The 14963-nt window shown below is 40.2% G+C and overlaps 1 protein-coding gene across 2 annotated transcripts in view; it reads right to left on the bottom strand.

Annotated features, from left to right (window-relative positions):
- DENND5A (DENN domain containing 5A) overlaps positions 1-12755 on the bottom strand; it is a 70186-nt gene extending 57431 nt beyond the window's left edge. The window contains exon 1 of one of the 2 annotated variants that reach the window (XM_070763429.1): positions 12366-12755. In XM_070763429.1, the coding sequence (XP_070619530.1) occupies positions 12366-12498 (133 nt within the window). In that variant the 5' untranslated portion in view covers positions 12499-12755. The remainder of the gene's footprint in view (positions 1-12365) is intronic. The other variant, XM_070763419.1, reaches the window with a different exon arrangement.
- Between the last annotated feature and the right edge of the window lie 2208 nt (positions 12756-14963).

Below are 14963 nucleotides of genomic sequence, written 5' to 3'. Positions count from 1 at the left end.
ATGAAAGGAAAGAGAAAGCTATTGTGTAGTTTGTTGCAAGGTACAATGTTTGAACCAAGTGAGAGACAGAATATACAGTGTTTTAAAACATAGGTATTTGTCAGCTGCCTAATCTGAAAGGGATTGTTCCCAAAACAAATCTCCCTTTCTTTGTCTAGCTTTTTTAGGATGAAAGGAGTGCTACAGTGATACAAAAATTCCAGCAACTCTCACTGCTCTCATGTGTCCCCTTGTCCTTCTTTTAATTAAGCTAGGCATGCCCAGTTCCTGAAATCATTCTTCATATGTTTTAGCCTCCAGTCCCCTAATCATCTTTGTTGCTCTTCTCTGCACTCTTTCTAGAGTTTCAACATCCTTTTTGCATTGTGGCAACCAAAACTGAATGCAGTATTCCAAGTGTACCAAGGCCTTATAAAGTGGTATTAATACTTCACTTGATCTTAATTCTATCCCTGTGTTAATGCAGCCTAGAACTGTGTTGGCTTTTCTGGCAGCTGCTGCACACTGCTGGCTCATATTTAAATGGTCTTCCACCAGGACTCCAAGATCCCTCTCACCGTTACTACTGTTGAGCAATGTACCACATATACTGTATCTTTGTATTTTGTTTTTCTTGCCTACTTTTTTCACCATTGAATTTCATTTTGTTAGATAGCGCCAGTGATGGGCTCCTACAGGAACGGTCAGGAACGCCGTTCCGGTAGCAAAATTTGGAGTTCCCCCACAGCACCCAATTTGCACTGAAAGATATTGAAACAAAATGCATAAGCCACGCCCAGAGTGTGATAATAAAAATTTTGGTATCCCATCACTGGATAGTGCCCATTGTTCACATTTGTCAAGATCCTTCTGTATTTTGTGCCTATCTTCTGGAGTGTTGGCTATTCCTGCCAGTTTGGTGTCATCTGCAAATTTGCTAAGTTTCCCCATCTATCCCCTCATCCAAGTCATTGATGATGTTGAAGAGTATTGGGCCTAAAACAGAGCCTTGGGGTACTGTATTGCATACATTCCTCCATGTAGACGTACTTACAAACTTAATTGATTCCATGACTAGGTTCTTAAGTAGAAAAATTTGTAAGAAGAAGCTATTTTTTCCATAGGAATCAAAGTAAAAGCAAATAATGTGTACAATTGTGGAAACCACAGGGAGGGTGGAGGCCCTGTTTCCTCCCAGGAGATACCTAGAGAGGCCCCACGGAGGCTTCACCCTGCGTTTTCCAGCCCTGTTTCCTCCCAGGAGATTCCTAGAGAGGCCCCACGTAGGCTTCTCCCTACTTTTCTGGTTACAGTTTTGGAGGTTCAGGTTTGTAAGTGGAAAATGGTTCTTGAGAAGAGACAAAAAAATCTTGAACAGCCGGTTCTTATCTAGAAAAGTTCATAAGTAGAGGCGTTTGTAGATAGAGGTACCACTGTAGTTCCATTGAGCACTACACGTTGAGAGCGGTTGGTTAGCCATTTTTGAATCAATCTGGTGGTATTGGTGTCCATCCCACATTTTTCTACTTTATGTAGTAGTAGATTATGGTCTACTTTGTAAAAAGCCTTACTGAAGTCCAAGTAAACGACATCGACAGCATTCCCCTGGTCCACTAATTTTGTCACTTTGTCAAAGAATGCAATAAGATTTATCTGGCATGATCTGTTTTTGACAAACCAATGTTGACTTTGGTTATTACTGTTTGTTTCTAGCTGTTCATTGATTAGTTGCTTGATTATCTTTTCCAAATTCTTTCCTGGTACTGAGGTCAGGGTGATAGGTCTGTAGTTTCCTGGATCTGTTTTTTCTAATTCTATGCCATTTTTCAATCTAAGTTAACTTTTTGTGCTTACAATTTTTTATTAATTTAACTATCCTGAGCTTGCACCCTCCCCTAGCATAGGAGGCTAATAAAACATTTCTAGCTGCAATTAGAATATGTAGGAAGAGGGAAGGGGATTGGAAAAAGAATCCCCCCCAAAAGGAGAATTTATTGCAAAGTTAAGTCAACAATATACATATTAATATAAACAGATTTGTAAAAGTTTAAGAGAATTAAAGGAACCATAGGTAATTCTTTAAAATCTCAATCTCTCCTTAGGATTATAAATACAGCCATGCACACAATCATTGTGTCATGTCAGCCATAAACAAGACTCTCATACTGTACTGCCGCTCCAAAACAGTTTTAACTGAGCACAGCTGTTCTTACATCAGCTACACCATTCTTCCCTGATATATCAGCTACCATGTCACGTCTGTCTCAGTTACTTCTAAAACAAAAGAGCTTATTGGTGTTCAGAACATGGTATACAACACAACATTCTGCGGGGGGGGGGGGGGAGAGAAAAATAAACGATCTACAACAAATGCATTTTTAAATGTCATTACGATTCTAATCTCATTTTCTTGCAATGCTACCAAAATAAAAGGCACTTCATTATAAAAAAAATCCCCACAATCTTTAATATTACAGAAACAGATTTTTTAACACTTACACAAAACATTCCTACCAGTAAGGTACCCTTAAAAACAGTGGAAAAACTAACTCAGTAGAGAAATGTACTACATGTGATCTTTTATTAAGTTCTGATAAGATACTTAACAGAATTTTATCAGCAGTTCTGCTAAATTATCAGCTAAATTGCCCATGGAAATACCTGCCATTACTCATTTTGCGAGGAATAAATTCATAGCTCATTACAGGAAAATACTGTCTCTTCCACCAAATGCAAATTACAACTAAAGAAATTTATCATAAATGTGAGAAATGCATGTTCAAACGTTTATGCTTAGAAATACTTCTAAACTTCATGTTTTATAGGGATATGCAATGGTTAAGTTCTTTTAAAATTTAGAAAATCCATTTTTGCTGGAAACAATCTGTATTACTATCTTTAAATTAATAAACTATAAATTATGAATGAAAGTTTCTGATCCTAAATCCTGTTTTTCACTAAAAAATGAAATGCAGCTTTCAGCATATAGCATTAAGAACATATATAACAGGAAAACAAAAGCAATAGAGATATAGAAAAAAGAAAAAAAGAAAACTAAAGTGATTTATTCAGAAATATTTTTATAGTGATAGAAACAAATCAAAGGGAAGAAGGCAGCCCTATAACTGGTATCATAGAGCAGTGTTTCCCAACCTTGGCAACTTGAAGATATTTGGACTTCAACTCCCAGATTTCCCCAGCCAGCGTGGTAGAGGGGTGAAATACTCCCAGTTCGGACATGCTTGTCAGTCATCAGAGAGTCAGTAGTGAGAGGCTTCGCCCTCCCTCCCGGATGTTGCCATTTGGCTTTTTACCCTTTGTGCATGCACAAAGCGTTCTGCACATATGCAAAGGGTAAAAGAACCCAAATGGTGGCATCCAGTCGGGGTGGCCACCGCTACAGGCTCTCCGATGACCGGTAGGCACGCCCGAACTGGGAGCATTTCACCCCTATTATGGTAGCACCAGTACTTCTGTGCAGTTACAATCTATTGTCTAAAATCAAAGCCCAGAGATTTGGACTTGCAGAGATAACTCTATCAGATACAGTAAATGAAAGAGAACAAATGAAAAGCTGTAATACATCAGCAGTAACCGAATTTAAACATGCCTGGGATAACCATATATCCATCCTAAGATAAAATGCAGGAAATAGTATAAGGGCAGACTAGATGGACCATGAGGTCTTTTTCTGCCATCAATCTTCTATGTTTCTATCATGGTCACTTCACTAAACTAAAATAAAAAGAAGGTTTAAACTGCTATAACAAAGAAATTCCATCCTCATAATAAAAAATTTCCAAAAGCTCAGCAGCAGCATTCTAATTCAGATGAAGCTTCCAAAACAAAATGTCCTTTTTCTTCTCTATATAGAAACTAATTACTTCCCAGTATGTAATTCTTGATACCGTTACCATATATACAGGTAGTCCTCAATTTATGACCACAATTGAGCTCAAAATTTATGTTGCTAAGAAATTTCTTAAATGAGTTTTGCCTCCTTTTGCAACTTTTTTTTACCATAGTTTAATCAATGGACTTGTTAAATTAGTATCCAGGTTGTTAAGTGAATCTGGTTTCCCCACTGACTTTGCTTGTCAGAAGGTTGAAAAAGGTGATCAATGACCCAGGACACAACAATATGAACCAGTTGTCAAGCAGATCAATTTTGCTCAGATTTATTTGTTTGTTTGTTTGTTTAATTAGATTTGTATGCCATCCCTCTCCGTAGGCTCGGAGACCTGCAGATGACCATGGGGATGCTGAAATGGTCGTAAGTGTGAAAAAGTGTGTTGTAAATCAAAGACTGCCAGTTCTTGTAAGACAAGAATTTTAGATGTCAAAATACATTCCAAAAAATCTGCAAGTGGGCTTATCCTTCAGTATACTTTTTTCTTATACAATCAATGGAGGAAAAGCTACACAATGTCCTCTCATTGCAGTATGATATACAGTGGTACCTCTACTTAAGAACGCCTATACTTAAGAACTTTTCTAGATAAGAACCCGGTGTTCAAGATTTTTTTACCTCTACTTAAGAACCATTTTCTACTTAAGAATCCGAGCCGGGAAAATTTTGCCAGGAAATTTGAGAGCAGCACGAAGGCCTGGCCAGTTTCCTGCTATTCCCCCTTTAATCCCAATCATCTGGGCTGCCAGAGGAGCCTTTTGGTGGCACTTAAGGAGGCTTTGGCAGTCCAGAGCGAATGAAGCATTTTCATTTCTCTGGGCGTTTGGACAGGGAATAAACCTCTGATAGTGCCCAGAGAAAAAGAAACGCTCCCTTCGCTCTGGGTAGCCGAGGAGTCACCACAGCGAAGGAAAGGTGCCAGCTACAAAGCGAGCGAACGAGAGGAGAGGGGAGCCCTTCAGCATTGGAAGGAAGAGGCAGCAGGTAACAGCAGCAGCAGCCAGTGTATGGGAGGCAGCCTCTCACTGGGTGTATTGGAAGCATGTGCTCCTCCCCGACGCCTCAGAGTCCCTCTTTTTTTTTTTTAAGCCTTAAATTTCTGGATTTTTTTTTATTCTCCTCAGCTCACCTTCTTCCTTCGGCAGCAACTGTCCTCCTCCTCCTCCTCCCACTCAAATTCCAAGCTTTTATTTTTTTCCTAATGGGTTTAGCACGCATTATTTGCTTTTACATTGATTCCTATGGGAAAAATTGTTTCTACTTAAGAACGTTTCTACTTAAGAACCTGGTCACGGAACGAATTAAGTTCTTAAGTAGAGGTACCACTGTATTTCAAGAAGCTTGAGTGTCTATTGCAGTGATTTTCAACCTTTTTTGAGCCGCGGCACATTTTTTACATTTATGAAACCCTGGGGCACATTGAGCGGGGTGGGGTGGGGGGCTAAAAAAAGTTTGGACAAAAATATTTTCTCTCTTCCTCCCTTTCACTCTATTTCTCTCTCCCTTCCTCTTTCTTTCTCTTCCTTCCTCTCTTTTTTGCTCTCTTTCTCTCTCCTTCCCTACCTCCCTCTGTGTCTTTCTCTCTCTCTCCTTCCCTCCCTCTCTTTCTCTCTCTCTTGCTTTCTTTCTCTCTTTTTCTCTCTCTCTTGCTTTCTTTCTCTTGTTCTCTTTCTCTCTCTCTTGCTTTCTTTCTCTCTCTCTCTTGCTTTCTTTCTCTCTCTCTCTTTCTTTCTTTCTTTCTTTCTCTTTCTTTCTCTCTCTCTTGCTTTCTTTCTCTCTCTGAGCTTCGCGGCACACCTGACCATATCTCACGGCACACTAGTGTGCCGCGGCACACTGGTTGAAAAACACTGGTCTATTGAACAAAGCACGGATTTTGGAACAAATTTTAGGAGGCATCCATATAACTGTTAAATCTAAAAACAAAGAATAAATGAACAAATGGTTTTAATATTTACTACACATAAATATACGTTACAAAAAGCATAAACACAAGGAAATATGCTGTGCTTGTTTTCATTTTTTTTCTCTTCTACTTCAAACTAAGACAAAATTTACTTTGCATAGTTGTGATATAGCAGCGATGGTGGACTTATGGCACATGTGCCACAGGTGGCATTCAGAGTCATATCTGAGGGCATGCGAGGTGTTGTCCTATGTCAGCTTCAATGCGCCCCAGCTGACTTTTTGGCTTCTTTTTGGCTGTTTTTGCTCTACCCAGGCTTCAGGAAAATCTCCTGAATCCTTGGGGAAAGTGGGGGGGGGGGCACTGAAAAACAGGTCAATAAGAAAAAAATACCAAAAATTATAACAATGGCATAACATAAACTATAAATAAACAAATGATAATAATAATTGGCTAAATATTCCTCACAGTCCGGAAGAATTATAAATGAAGATATGTAATCATACAAGTCTAATAGCCAACAACCTGAAACTAAGACAAATCGTTGTTAAAACAAAATACAGCTGCTTGAAGAAAAATGGAATGAAAATAAAAATTAATTAAAGACATTATAAACTTAAATAGAAAGATAAATAAGAATGAAATCTAGTTAAATGACTAAATGTTAGACCATAAAAGGAATATATAGTATATATACAGTATATGTACTACAGGATACCACAAATAGGCTATAGGAAATGATAGTCAACAGGATGGTTGACACTTATGTTAAATGCTTTGTATTCAAATTTCTTGATATCGATTTGTATATACAGTATTTAATTTTCTGAATGTGTTTATCTTGTAATAAGTTTGTCTTTTTATATATATAAAGACAAACTTATTACAAGACAAACGCACACATATATATATATATATATATATATATATATATATATATATTTAATAAAGATTTTTTTAAAAAGAAAACCAGTTCAACCAGAAGTTCATTTCCAAACTTCCAGTTGGGCCATTGGGCCATTTGTCGCCGTTCCCTAGAGTTCAGGACAGTGGGAGAGGGCATTGCATTATGGATGTGTGTGCACGCACGCACCCTTTTAGCACCCGAGACACTGTGATGTAGCACATTATATAGACCTACCTGTGGCTAATTTCAGAATCATTAATCAAGAAACGGAGTGCTACCAATCATTGAGTTATGACTTTTAAAATTCAAGAGGACTTAGGAGTGGGGGAGACTTACAGTGCTATACAATTTTAGCTATTGGAGTATTTCCACATTACATGATTGTGATCTGGGTGCCCAGTTATCCAGCTCATGATTACATCATTGCAGCAAGTCTGGTTACGTGATCATCATTTGTAACATTACCTGTCAGCTTCCCACAAGTAAGGTCAATGGGGAAACCAGCAGGGAAGACTGCAGGTTCTCCTGTAAGTTGACCCTGCTGGTTTTTCTCTCAGGGAACTCCATTATGGAGTATGAGATCTTGAGGATCTCATACTTTATTGTACCCCCACATCCCTGGCTTATCCGCCATGGTGCTGTGCTTAGACTCACCATGGTGGTGCAGTAATTAGAATGCACTATTGGCTAACTCTGCTGACAGCCAGGAGTTCAATCCTGGCCAGCTCAAAGTTGACTCAGCCTTCCATCCTTCTGAGGTTGGTAAAATGGGGACCCACATGGTTGGGAGCAATATGCTGACTCTTAAACACTTAGAGAGGGCTATAAAATGCTATGAAGTGGCATATACCGGTAAGTCTAAAGTGCTATTGCTATCTGCACTTTATAGAGGCCCCCACCACCTAGCTTGCTCTCAGAAGTTACTGCATATGACATCATCTCACATTACCTGCAGACCCTTTATCCTTTATAAAATAAATATCCTTATTTATCCTTCTGTTATATTTACTCTCCCTTTTATTGCTATTATTATTATGATTATCATTATTCTATTGCTTTGCATGTACACTTAGAGCTTCTACACCAGGGGTCCCCAAACTTTTTACACAGGGGGGCAGTTCACTGTCCTTCAGACTGTTGGAGGGCCGGACTATAAAAAAAACGCACACTGCACATACCTTATTTAAAGTAAAAAACAAAATGGGAACAAATACAATATTTAATATTTATTCTCCCTCTCCCTCTCTCTCTCTTTCTCTCTGTCCTTCTCTCTTTCTATTTCCCTCTCTCGTTTTCTCTGTCCTTCTCTCTTTCTTTCTTTCTCTCTCTCTCTTGCTTGCTTTCTCTCTCTTCTCTCTTTCTCTCATTCACTCTCTTTGTATCTCTCCCTTTCTCTCTCCCTCTCTCTGTCTCCTCCTTTCTTTCTCTCTCCCTTTCTATCTCTCCTCTTCCTTTCTCTCTCCCTCTCTAACACTCCCTCTTTCTCTCCCTCTTCCCCCCTCTCTTTCTTTCTCTCTCTCTTTTCTTTCTCTCACTCACTCTCTTTGTATCTCTCCCTCTTTGTCTCTCCCTCTCTCTGTCTCCTCCTTTCTTTCAGTCCCAGATTGCTCACTTCTCCGGCCAGCAAAGCCAGCTGCCCGGGAAAGTGGCGCACTTTTTAAACGTGCACTTTTCAAATGCAACGCTTTCCTGGATCAGCCAGCAAAGCCGGGCAGTCGGCTTTGCTGGCTGGAGAAGCGAGCGATCCGGGACTGCGTAGCTTTGCGCAGGGGGGAGAGGGGGACAGGGCGGTCCCCGCCGCCTGTGTCAGCAGCGAGGTGTGCTCGCCTTGTGCCACGGGGGGAAGGCGATGGGGGTCAGGGGTTTTCAAGCAGCCGCCTCCCCCACACACACATACACTTAGCCATGGCGCACTTAGCTGTGACTTTCAATGGACAGTTTTTCAATCGCCAATCGCCTTTTCCTGAATTTCGCGTCCACTCATCACGGAGGAGGAGGTGGGGAGGAGGAGGTGGAGAGGCAAGGGGGCGGGGAGGAAAGCGGGCCTGCAATTGGCCAATTTCTTTCTCGCCTTTAGGCAGAGGAACTGTTGCTGCTCTGCCATAGGGCAGCAACAGTTTCTCTCCTTAAAGGCGGCAAAGGAAGGGGCCAATTGCAGGCCCGCTTTCCTCCCCGCCCCCTTGCCTTTCCACCTTCTCCTCGCTCAGCAGCCGACCGCAGTGAGTGGATAGGAGATTCGGGAGCTTATTATATCGATCAGCTGTTCTACACCATAGAGAAATTCCTTGTGTATCTAATCATATTTGGCCAAATAAAAGTACAGTATTCAAATCCCCTCCCACTCTATAGCATCTGCATGCGACAGCCCCGCTCCCCAGTTGCTCCTAAACACACCCATGCACTCTTTGCTTAGGACTCCTGCCTCTTCCTGCTTACCGAACTAGATAGTCCTGGAGTTATGGTGGTAAAGTATGATGCCACACTTTGGGGCCGCATTGCTTAACTATGTAAATTAGTGTTCCAATTGCCATTGTAACCCAAGGACTACTTTATGTACAAACAGTCCATCATTCTACCTCACTGTATAAGTATAAGACATTCTTACTATGCCCTACAATGCACTGAGAATATTCACTCATGGTTGAGTCAACAGAAGATTTCTAAACATTAAATTCAGAAGGAAATTAAAAGCAGAAGTTGTAGAAATACAGTACTCACTTTCTTTGATATTGTTTACCACAAGAACTCTTGGGTAATAAAATAAAGATTTCTACATTTAACATTAATTTGCAATGAAACATTTATATCTTGCTCTAGTAATTATATTTAAATTTGAGGATAAGGGTGTCTAAGATAATATTTCATCTATGATAGGTTACAGAAAGTTGTGGGCTTATGGACTTCAACAGCTGGTGTAGAATTCTGGGAGCGGAAGTCCACAAGTCTTAAAATTGCCAAGTTTGAAGACCTCTGATATAATGCATATGGTTTGAGATCCAGCAGGACCTTACTGCATACATTCAATTAATTCGGTATACTCAAAATCAAAAATTTCAAGTGTGTATTAAAGCAAGAAATTTGGATCCCCATTTTTAAAATACTAAGATATTCAACTTGGCATGCAGTTTGTCATTTTTGTTCTCTTAGACATTTTAAACATTTTAAAGGATATATTACATAATTAAAGGATTATATTATATAATCTTTGAAAGCGCAGGAAGAACAGAACACTTTCATGTTTACAAAGATGAATTTTATCAAAATAATTTGGAAATAATTATCTCACTGCATGAACCTGACAGATAAAAAATACTGGACACATCATAAGAGAAGCAAAATTTAAAATATTGCTAACAGTAAATGGAAAAAAATATCCTATGTTAGATAAGAATACTTTAGAATAAGAAATTAATATAAAGGATCCAACAGTGTTATTCCATATAATATTCCAGAAATTACAGTAATTTAAGTTCTTCATAAGTATAAACAAAGAATGAAGGCAGATTGATATTCATTTGACAAGTTCTGGGTGATCTGAAGTAAATTAGTTAGCAAAGATATTCAAGTTCAGGTAGCATCAATAATGAAATGCTTCCAAAATCTATACAGTACTGTATGCTGCTGATAAACGTAAGACTGTTATAACCTGTAATGTGTGATTACGTTCAGAGTTGTCAGCTCCACTTCAGTTTTATAAACAGTAAGAACGTAAGAAAAGCCTTGCTGAATCAGGCCAAAACCCATCCAGTCCAGCATTATATATTTCATTTTAAACAATGTACGTAATATGATTATACAAAGTAATTAAATCCTGAAAGTACTTCACACAAAACAATGAGATTAAATTAAAATATATTTGCAGTAATTCATATACTATCTTAGAAAATATTATGGTTATATACTGAATCCATTTCCTAACTACATAGTGTTATTTTCTCAACGGAGCGATTAATTTATCCAGCCATTCATGAATATGGGCAGAAGATAGAAAAGAATAAAATATTGGCAAGTGCTTCCAAAACCATAATAGGTTTGCCATATTTTTGTAACTTCTTCTACTTTTTCTTTCAGTTCTGCATGCAACTTAATCATTTATTTTAAAGAATTGTGCCAAGTCAATATGTTTAAGTATAGCACCACCCTGCACAGGAACGGGTGTTAGCAAAAAAAAATACACAAATCAAAGACTGTTAATCTGAAAACAGAACAGGATTCGAAAACAGAAAAAACTAAGAAAAGTGTTTCCTGTATCTTATGTGGTGACTGCCACAATCTTAAACAGCAGTCTCTGCCTCTTCAAAGTACCAACTGGAGCAATTAGGGAGTTCTGAGAGCTCAAGGAGAAGAAGAGGACTAAGAAAAAAATAAGCTCCTGTTGTGGCCAAAACAAAGCAGCAGCTGTTTTCAGCATCATCCTGGACACACCAAGCAGGGAAAAAAGACCCCATATTCTCTCCCCCATCTGTCACTGTCCTCTTAGACAACTGGAAGGGAGGATGGGTCCTGCTTAAAAAGAACTTCCCCTTCCAGATCCCTTATGTTAAACTGGGCAGCCTTTGGTGTTCCTGTGGCTGTCAAAAGCAAATGTGTGTGTTTGTGTGCTTCTCTCTCTCCCCCCCCCCTGTATGTGTGTGTTTGTATATGTTTCTCTCACTTTGCGTGTGTGTGTGTGTGTGTGTGTGTGTGTGTGTGTTTTCTTCCCCCCCCCTCCTCTGTGTATTCCTCTTGCTCTTTGTATGTCTGTATGTTTTTTCCTCTCTCTCTCCCTTTTTCTCTCTGTATGTTTCTGGTTCTGTGTGTATGTGTGTGTATATATGTTTCTCTTCTCTCTCCCTTTGTGTATGTTTCTCCCTCAGTGTGTGTGTTTCACTTTCTCTGTGTGTGTATGTGTGTGTGTGTTTCTCTTCTCTCCCTCTCTGTGTATGTTTCTCACTCTGTGTATGTGTGTATATGTTTCTGTGTGTGTGTGTGTCTCTTCTCTCTTTCTCTCTGTGAATGTTTCTCACTCTGTGTACCTGTATGTTTCTCTGTGTGTGTGTGTGTGTTTCTGTTTCTCTCTGTATTTGAGTGTTTCTCTGTGTGTGTGTGTGTGTGTGTGTGTATGTGTTTCTCTCTGTATTTGAGTGTTTCTGTGTGTGTGTGTTTCTCTCTTTTTGTATGTGCCTGTTGTGTGTTTTTTCTCTGTGTATGGTATGTATGTTTCTCTCTGTGTGTGTCTCTCTTCTTTCTCTCTGTCTATGTTTCTCTCTCTGTATGTGTGTGAGTTTCTATATACTGTATATATATGTTTATGTGTGTTTTTCTCTCTGCGTATGTGCTACTTTTTCTCTCTCTCTCTCTGTACGTGCATGTTGTGTTTTTCTCTCTGTGTATGTGTGTGTGTGTTTCTTCTCTCTTGCTCTCTTTCTCTCTTCCCCACTCCCACTACGTGGGTGTCTGTATCTGTATGTCCGCGTAAGAGAGACCAAGAGAGGGAAAGCGATGTGCGCGATATCTGCCCGGGCCCTAAGAGAGGCAAAAGCACCATCTTTACAGTTGTCCCCGCTCCTCCCTTCCTCCAGGGCATCCAAGCGACGCCATGCATCCGGCGGCAAGCAAATCCCCGGCCGGGTCCGTCCAAGCTGCTGAGCTTCCAAACGACTGCGGGGACTAAGTGAACTCACCGGAGAGCTCGTCCGGTTCCAGGCCCGTCTCGGTGTCCAACCCGCAGATCACGAAGTAGTCGGCGAACCGGCCGGGAGCAGACGGAGAGGAGCTGCCGCCGACGCCGTCGCTTCCACCCCCTCCTCCGCTCATGCTGGAGAAAGGCCCCCGGCGAGGCAGGACGGCTCAAGTCGTCCGGCGGGGAAAGAAGGGATTAGGGGACGCCGACGCCGTCGTGGCGCTCGCTCCGTCGGCTGCGCCTGCTTTCAATAGCCCTCGCTGCTTCTGCCGCCGGCGCCACTGCCGCTGCCTCCATGACGGAGCGGCCAGGGCCGCGCGCCGGGCTCGGAAGCAGGCCCGACGGACAAACGCGCATAACAGGACGCTCCCTCGCCGCCGCCCCCCCTCCCGCTCTCCTTCCCTCCCTCCCTACCCAGATGTTTCGAGGAGGGGGTTTAGGAATGGAAGCAAGAACCGCAATGCTGCACATGTGCAGTGAGCAAAAAAGGATGACGTGATCCTTTGCGGGTGGATGTCTGAGGGGTGGAGCGATGCGCGAGGAGATCAAGGCCGCTCCTCAGTCGGCGGTTCTTCGGTACCCAGAAGGGCAGCTTTTCCCTCAGGAGCTCTTGCTATTTCTTAATTGGAGCCTTACATTTCCTCGCCTTTTCGGCCCCCCCCCCCGTTTTTTCCCCTTTATTGGAAGGACAACCCCCCCTCCTCTTTATACCGTAATTGCATCGCTCCATCCCCCCCCCCTTTTCCTTTTTAACTTTTCTTCCAAGTACAGGATGAGTTCCACCCAGAGTTTGATTAACTCTATTTATGGCCACTTCTCCTTTGAGATATGCACACACACCAGTTCTTCGTCTAGTCTAGAGGATGACAGCTGCGTCTTGAGGGCACTGTTCTACTTTAAAATGACCCTGTGTGGACCCATCTCCTTTTTACCACCTTGTCCTAGTTCCCACTTTAAATCATTGTCAGATTGTTGGTAAGACAGTTCACAATAATGATTTGACAATAATAACAATTGTCAGACCATTGCCTAAAGAGCTGGGAAAGTATGAAATTCTTTGCAAGGAGAGGAATAGCGAAGAGCACGAAAGCCAAAAAAATTCTACTGGCCAGCTTTCTATGCACAGGCTTCAACTGATGCCTGAATTAGTCTTCGGAGAGCGGCGGCATATAAATTTAATAAATAAATAGATGATAATAATAATAATAATAATAATAATAATAATAATAATAATAATATCACCAAGCACTATCCCTAAAAGTGATCACATGCATACATTTATGATTCAAGAGTTGTCTCTCACTATGCCCTCAACTGCTATCTTTTAATGGCATACAAATCCAATTAAATAAAATAAATAATCCTAAAAATGGCTATCTATCTATCTATCTATCTATCTATCTATCTATCTATCTATCTATCAGATTTATATGCCACCCCGCTCTGAACACTCGGGGCAGCTTATAACATATAGGAAACAATATACATCCTAAATCCAATTAATTAAAATTGATAATCTAAAATAACCTAAGAACCAATTAAAATATTCTCATACCCATTCAGTCAACAAGGTCAGAATACATTCGTCGGCCAGGGGGGTAGCATCTAATGACTCCAGGCCTGGCGGTATAAATGAGTCTTCAGACCCTTAGGAAAGGCAGGGATATATTTTTTTTTTTACAGATTTGTTACCAGTATTGCTTTTGAGTGTTGTTTCCTGTATTTTAAAGTTTAACTGTTTTCCTTCTCTTAAACATTTAAAAGACAAATATATTTGTGCTTTTACTCCATTCTTTGCCATGTTTTCTGAATAACCTGAAATTTGCAGAATATTTGTCTGCCTTTTATTTATTTATTTATTTTATTTATTTATTATTTAATTTTATTCTTTCAGCTCTCATGATTTAGAATGAAATATCAGCCATTGAGAGAAACATATACTAAATTATATACTAAATGCTAAATTGTACTCATAACCAAACAATCTAATTTTATTGTGAACGGTCTTACCAAAAATGCAAGAATTTTAATAATATATAAAAATTAAAAGGCTTGCTTTATATTACAAAACACCAGTAGGCCCCTTGCTGCAATTTAGGGTGCTAATTATTATTTTCTCTTAGACGTTTAAAACAAAATTGTTCCACAGTCCTCTTTCAAAAGGAGATAATTGAGCTTTTAGTTTATCCTTAAATCATTTGAATTATTACCTTTACATCTATTTTAACAATTGTCACCTGATGGGACCTGGGAAATGGATTAAAGCATTCTCTTTTGGAACAACATCCTACTCTGCCTCTCTCCCCCCCAAGTATGATTGACTCTTCCTCAGGACAAGTTCAAGAGTTTGAAAACTTGGATTTTTCTCCAGGTGTTAGGTTAGAGTAGCTGATCGGCCCTGTATATCCAATTGTCCAACTATATTTTTCCTTGTATAAAACAATACCTTTTTCTTTAAAATTTTTATCTAAAAATTGAAAACCGTCTTATACACGGGGAGCCGAGAGGAGAACCGCTGTTCACCCAGGGTCAGGTTGGCTGTCGTGGGAAGCATGTCCCATCCCCATCTTCCAGCTCTGCCACACGTGGGACGAGTCTC

The sequence above is a fragment of the Erythrolamprus reginae genome, chromosome 1 (assembly GCF_031021105.1).
Source record: "Erythrolamprus reginae isolate rEryReg1 chromosome 1, rEryReg1.hap1, whole genome shotgun sequence".
In the NCBI taxonomy this organism is placed as follows: Eukaryota; Metazoa; Chordata; class Lepidosauria; order Squamata; family Dipsadidae; genus Erythrolamprus; species Erythrolamprus reginae.
Note: the sequence above shows the minus strand (reverse complement) of the source record. Positions and strands in the feature narration are given on the sequence as shown.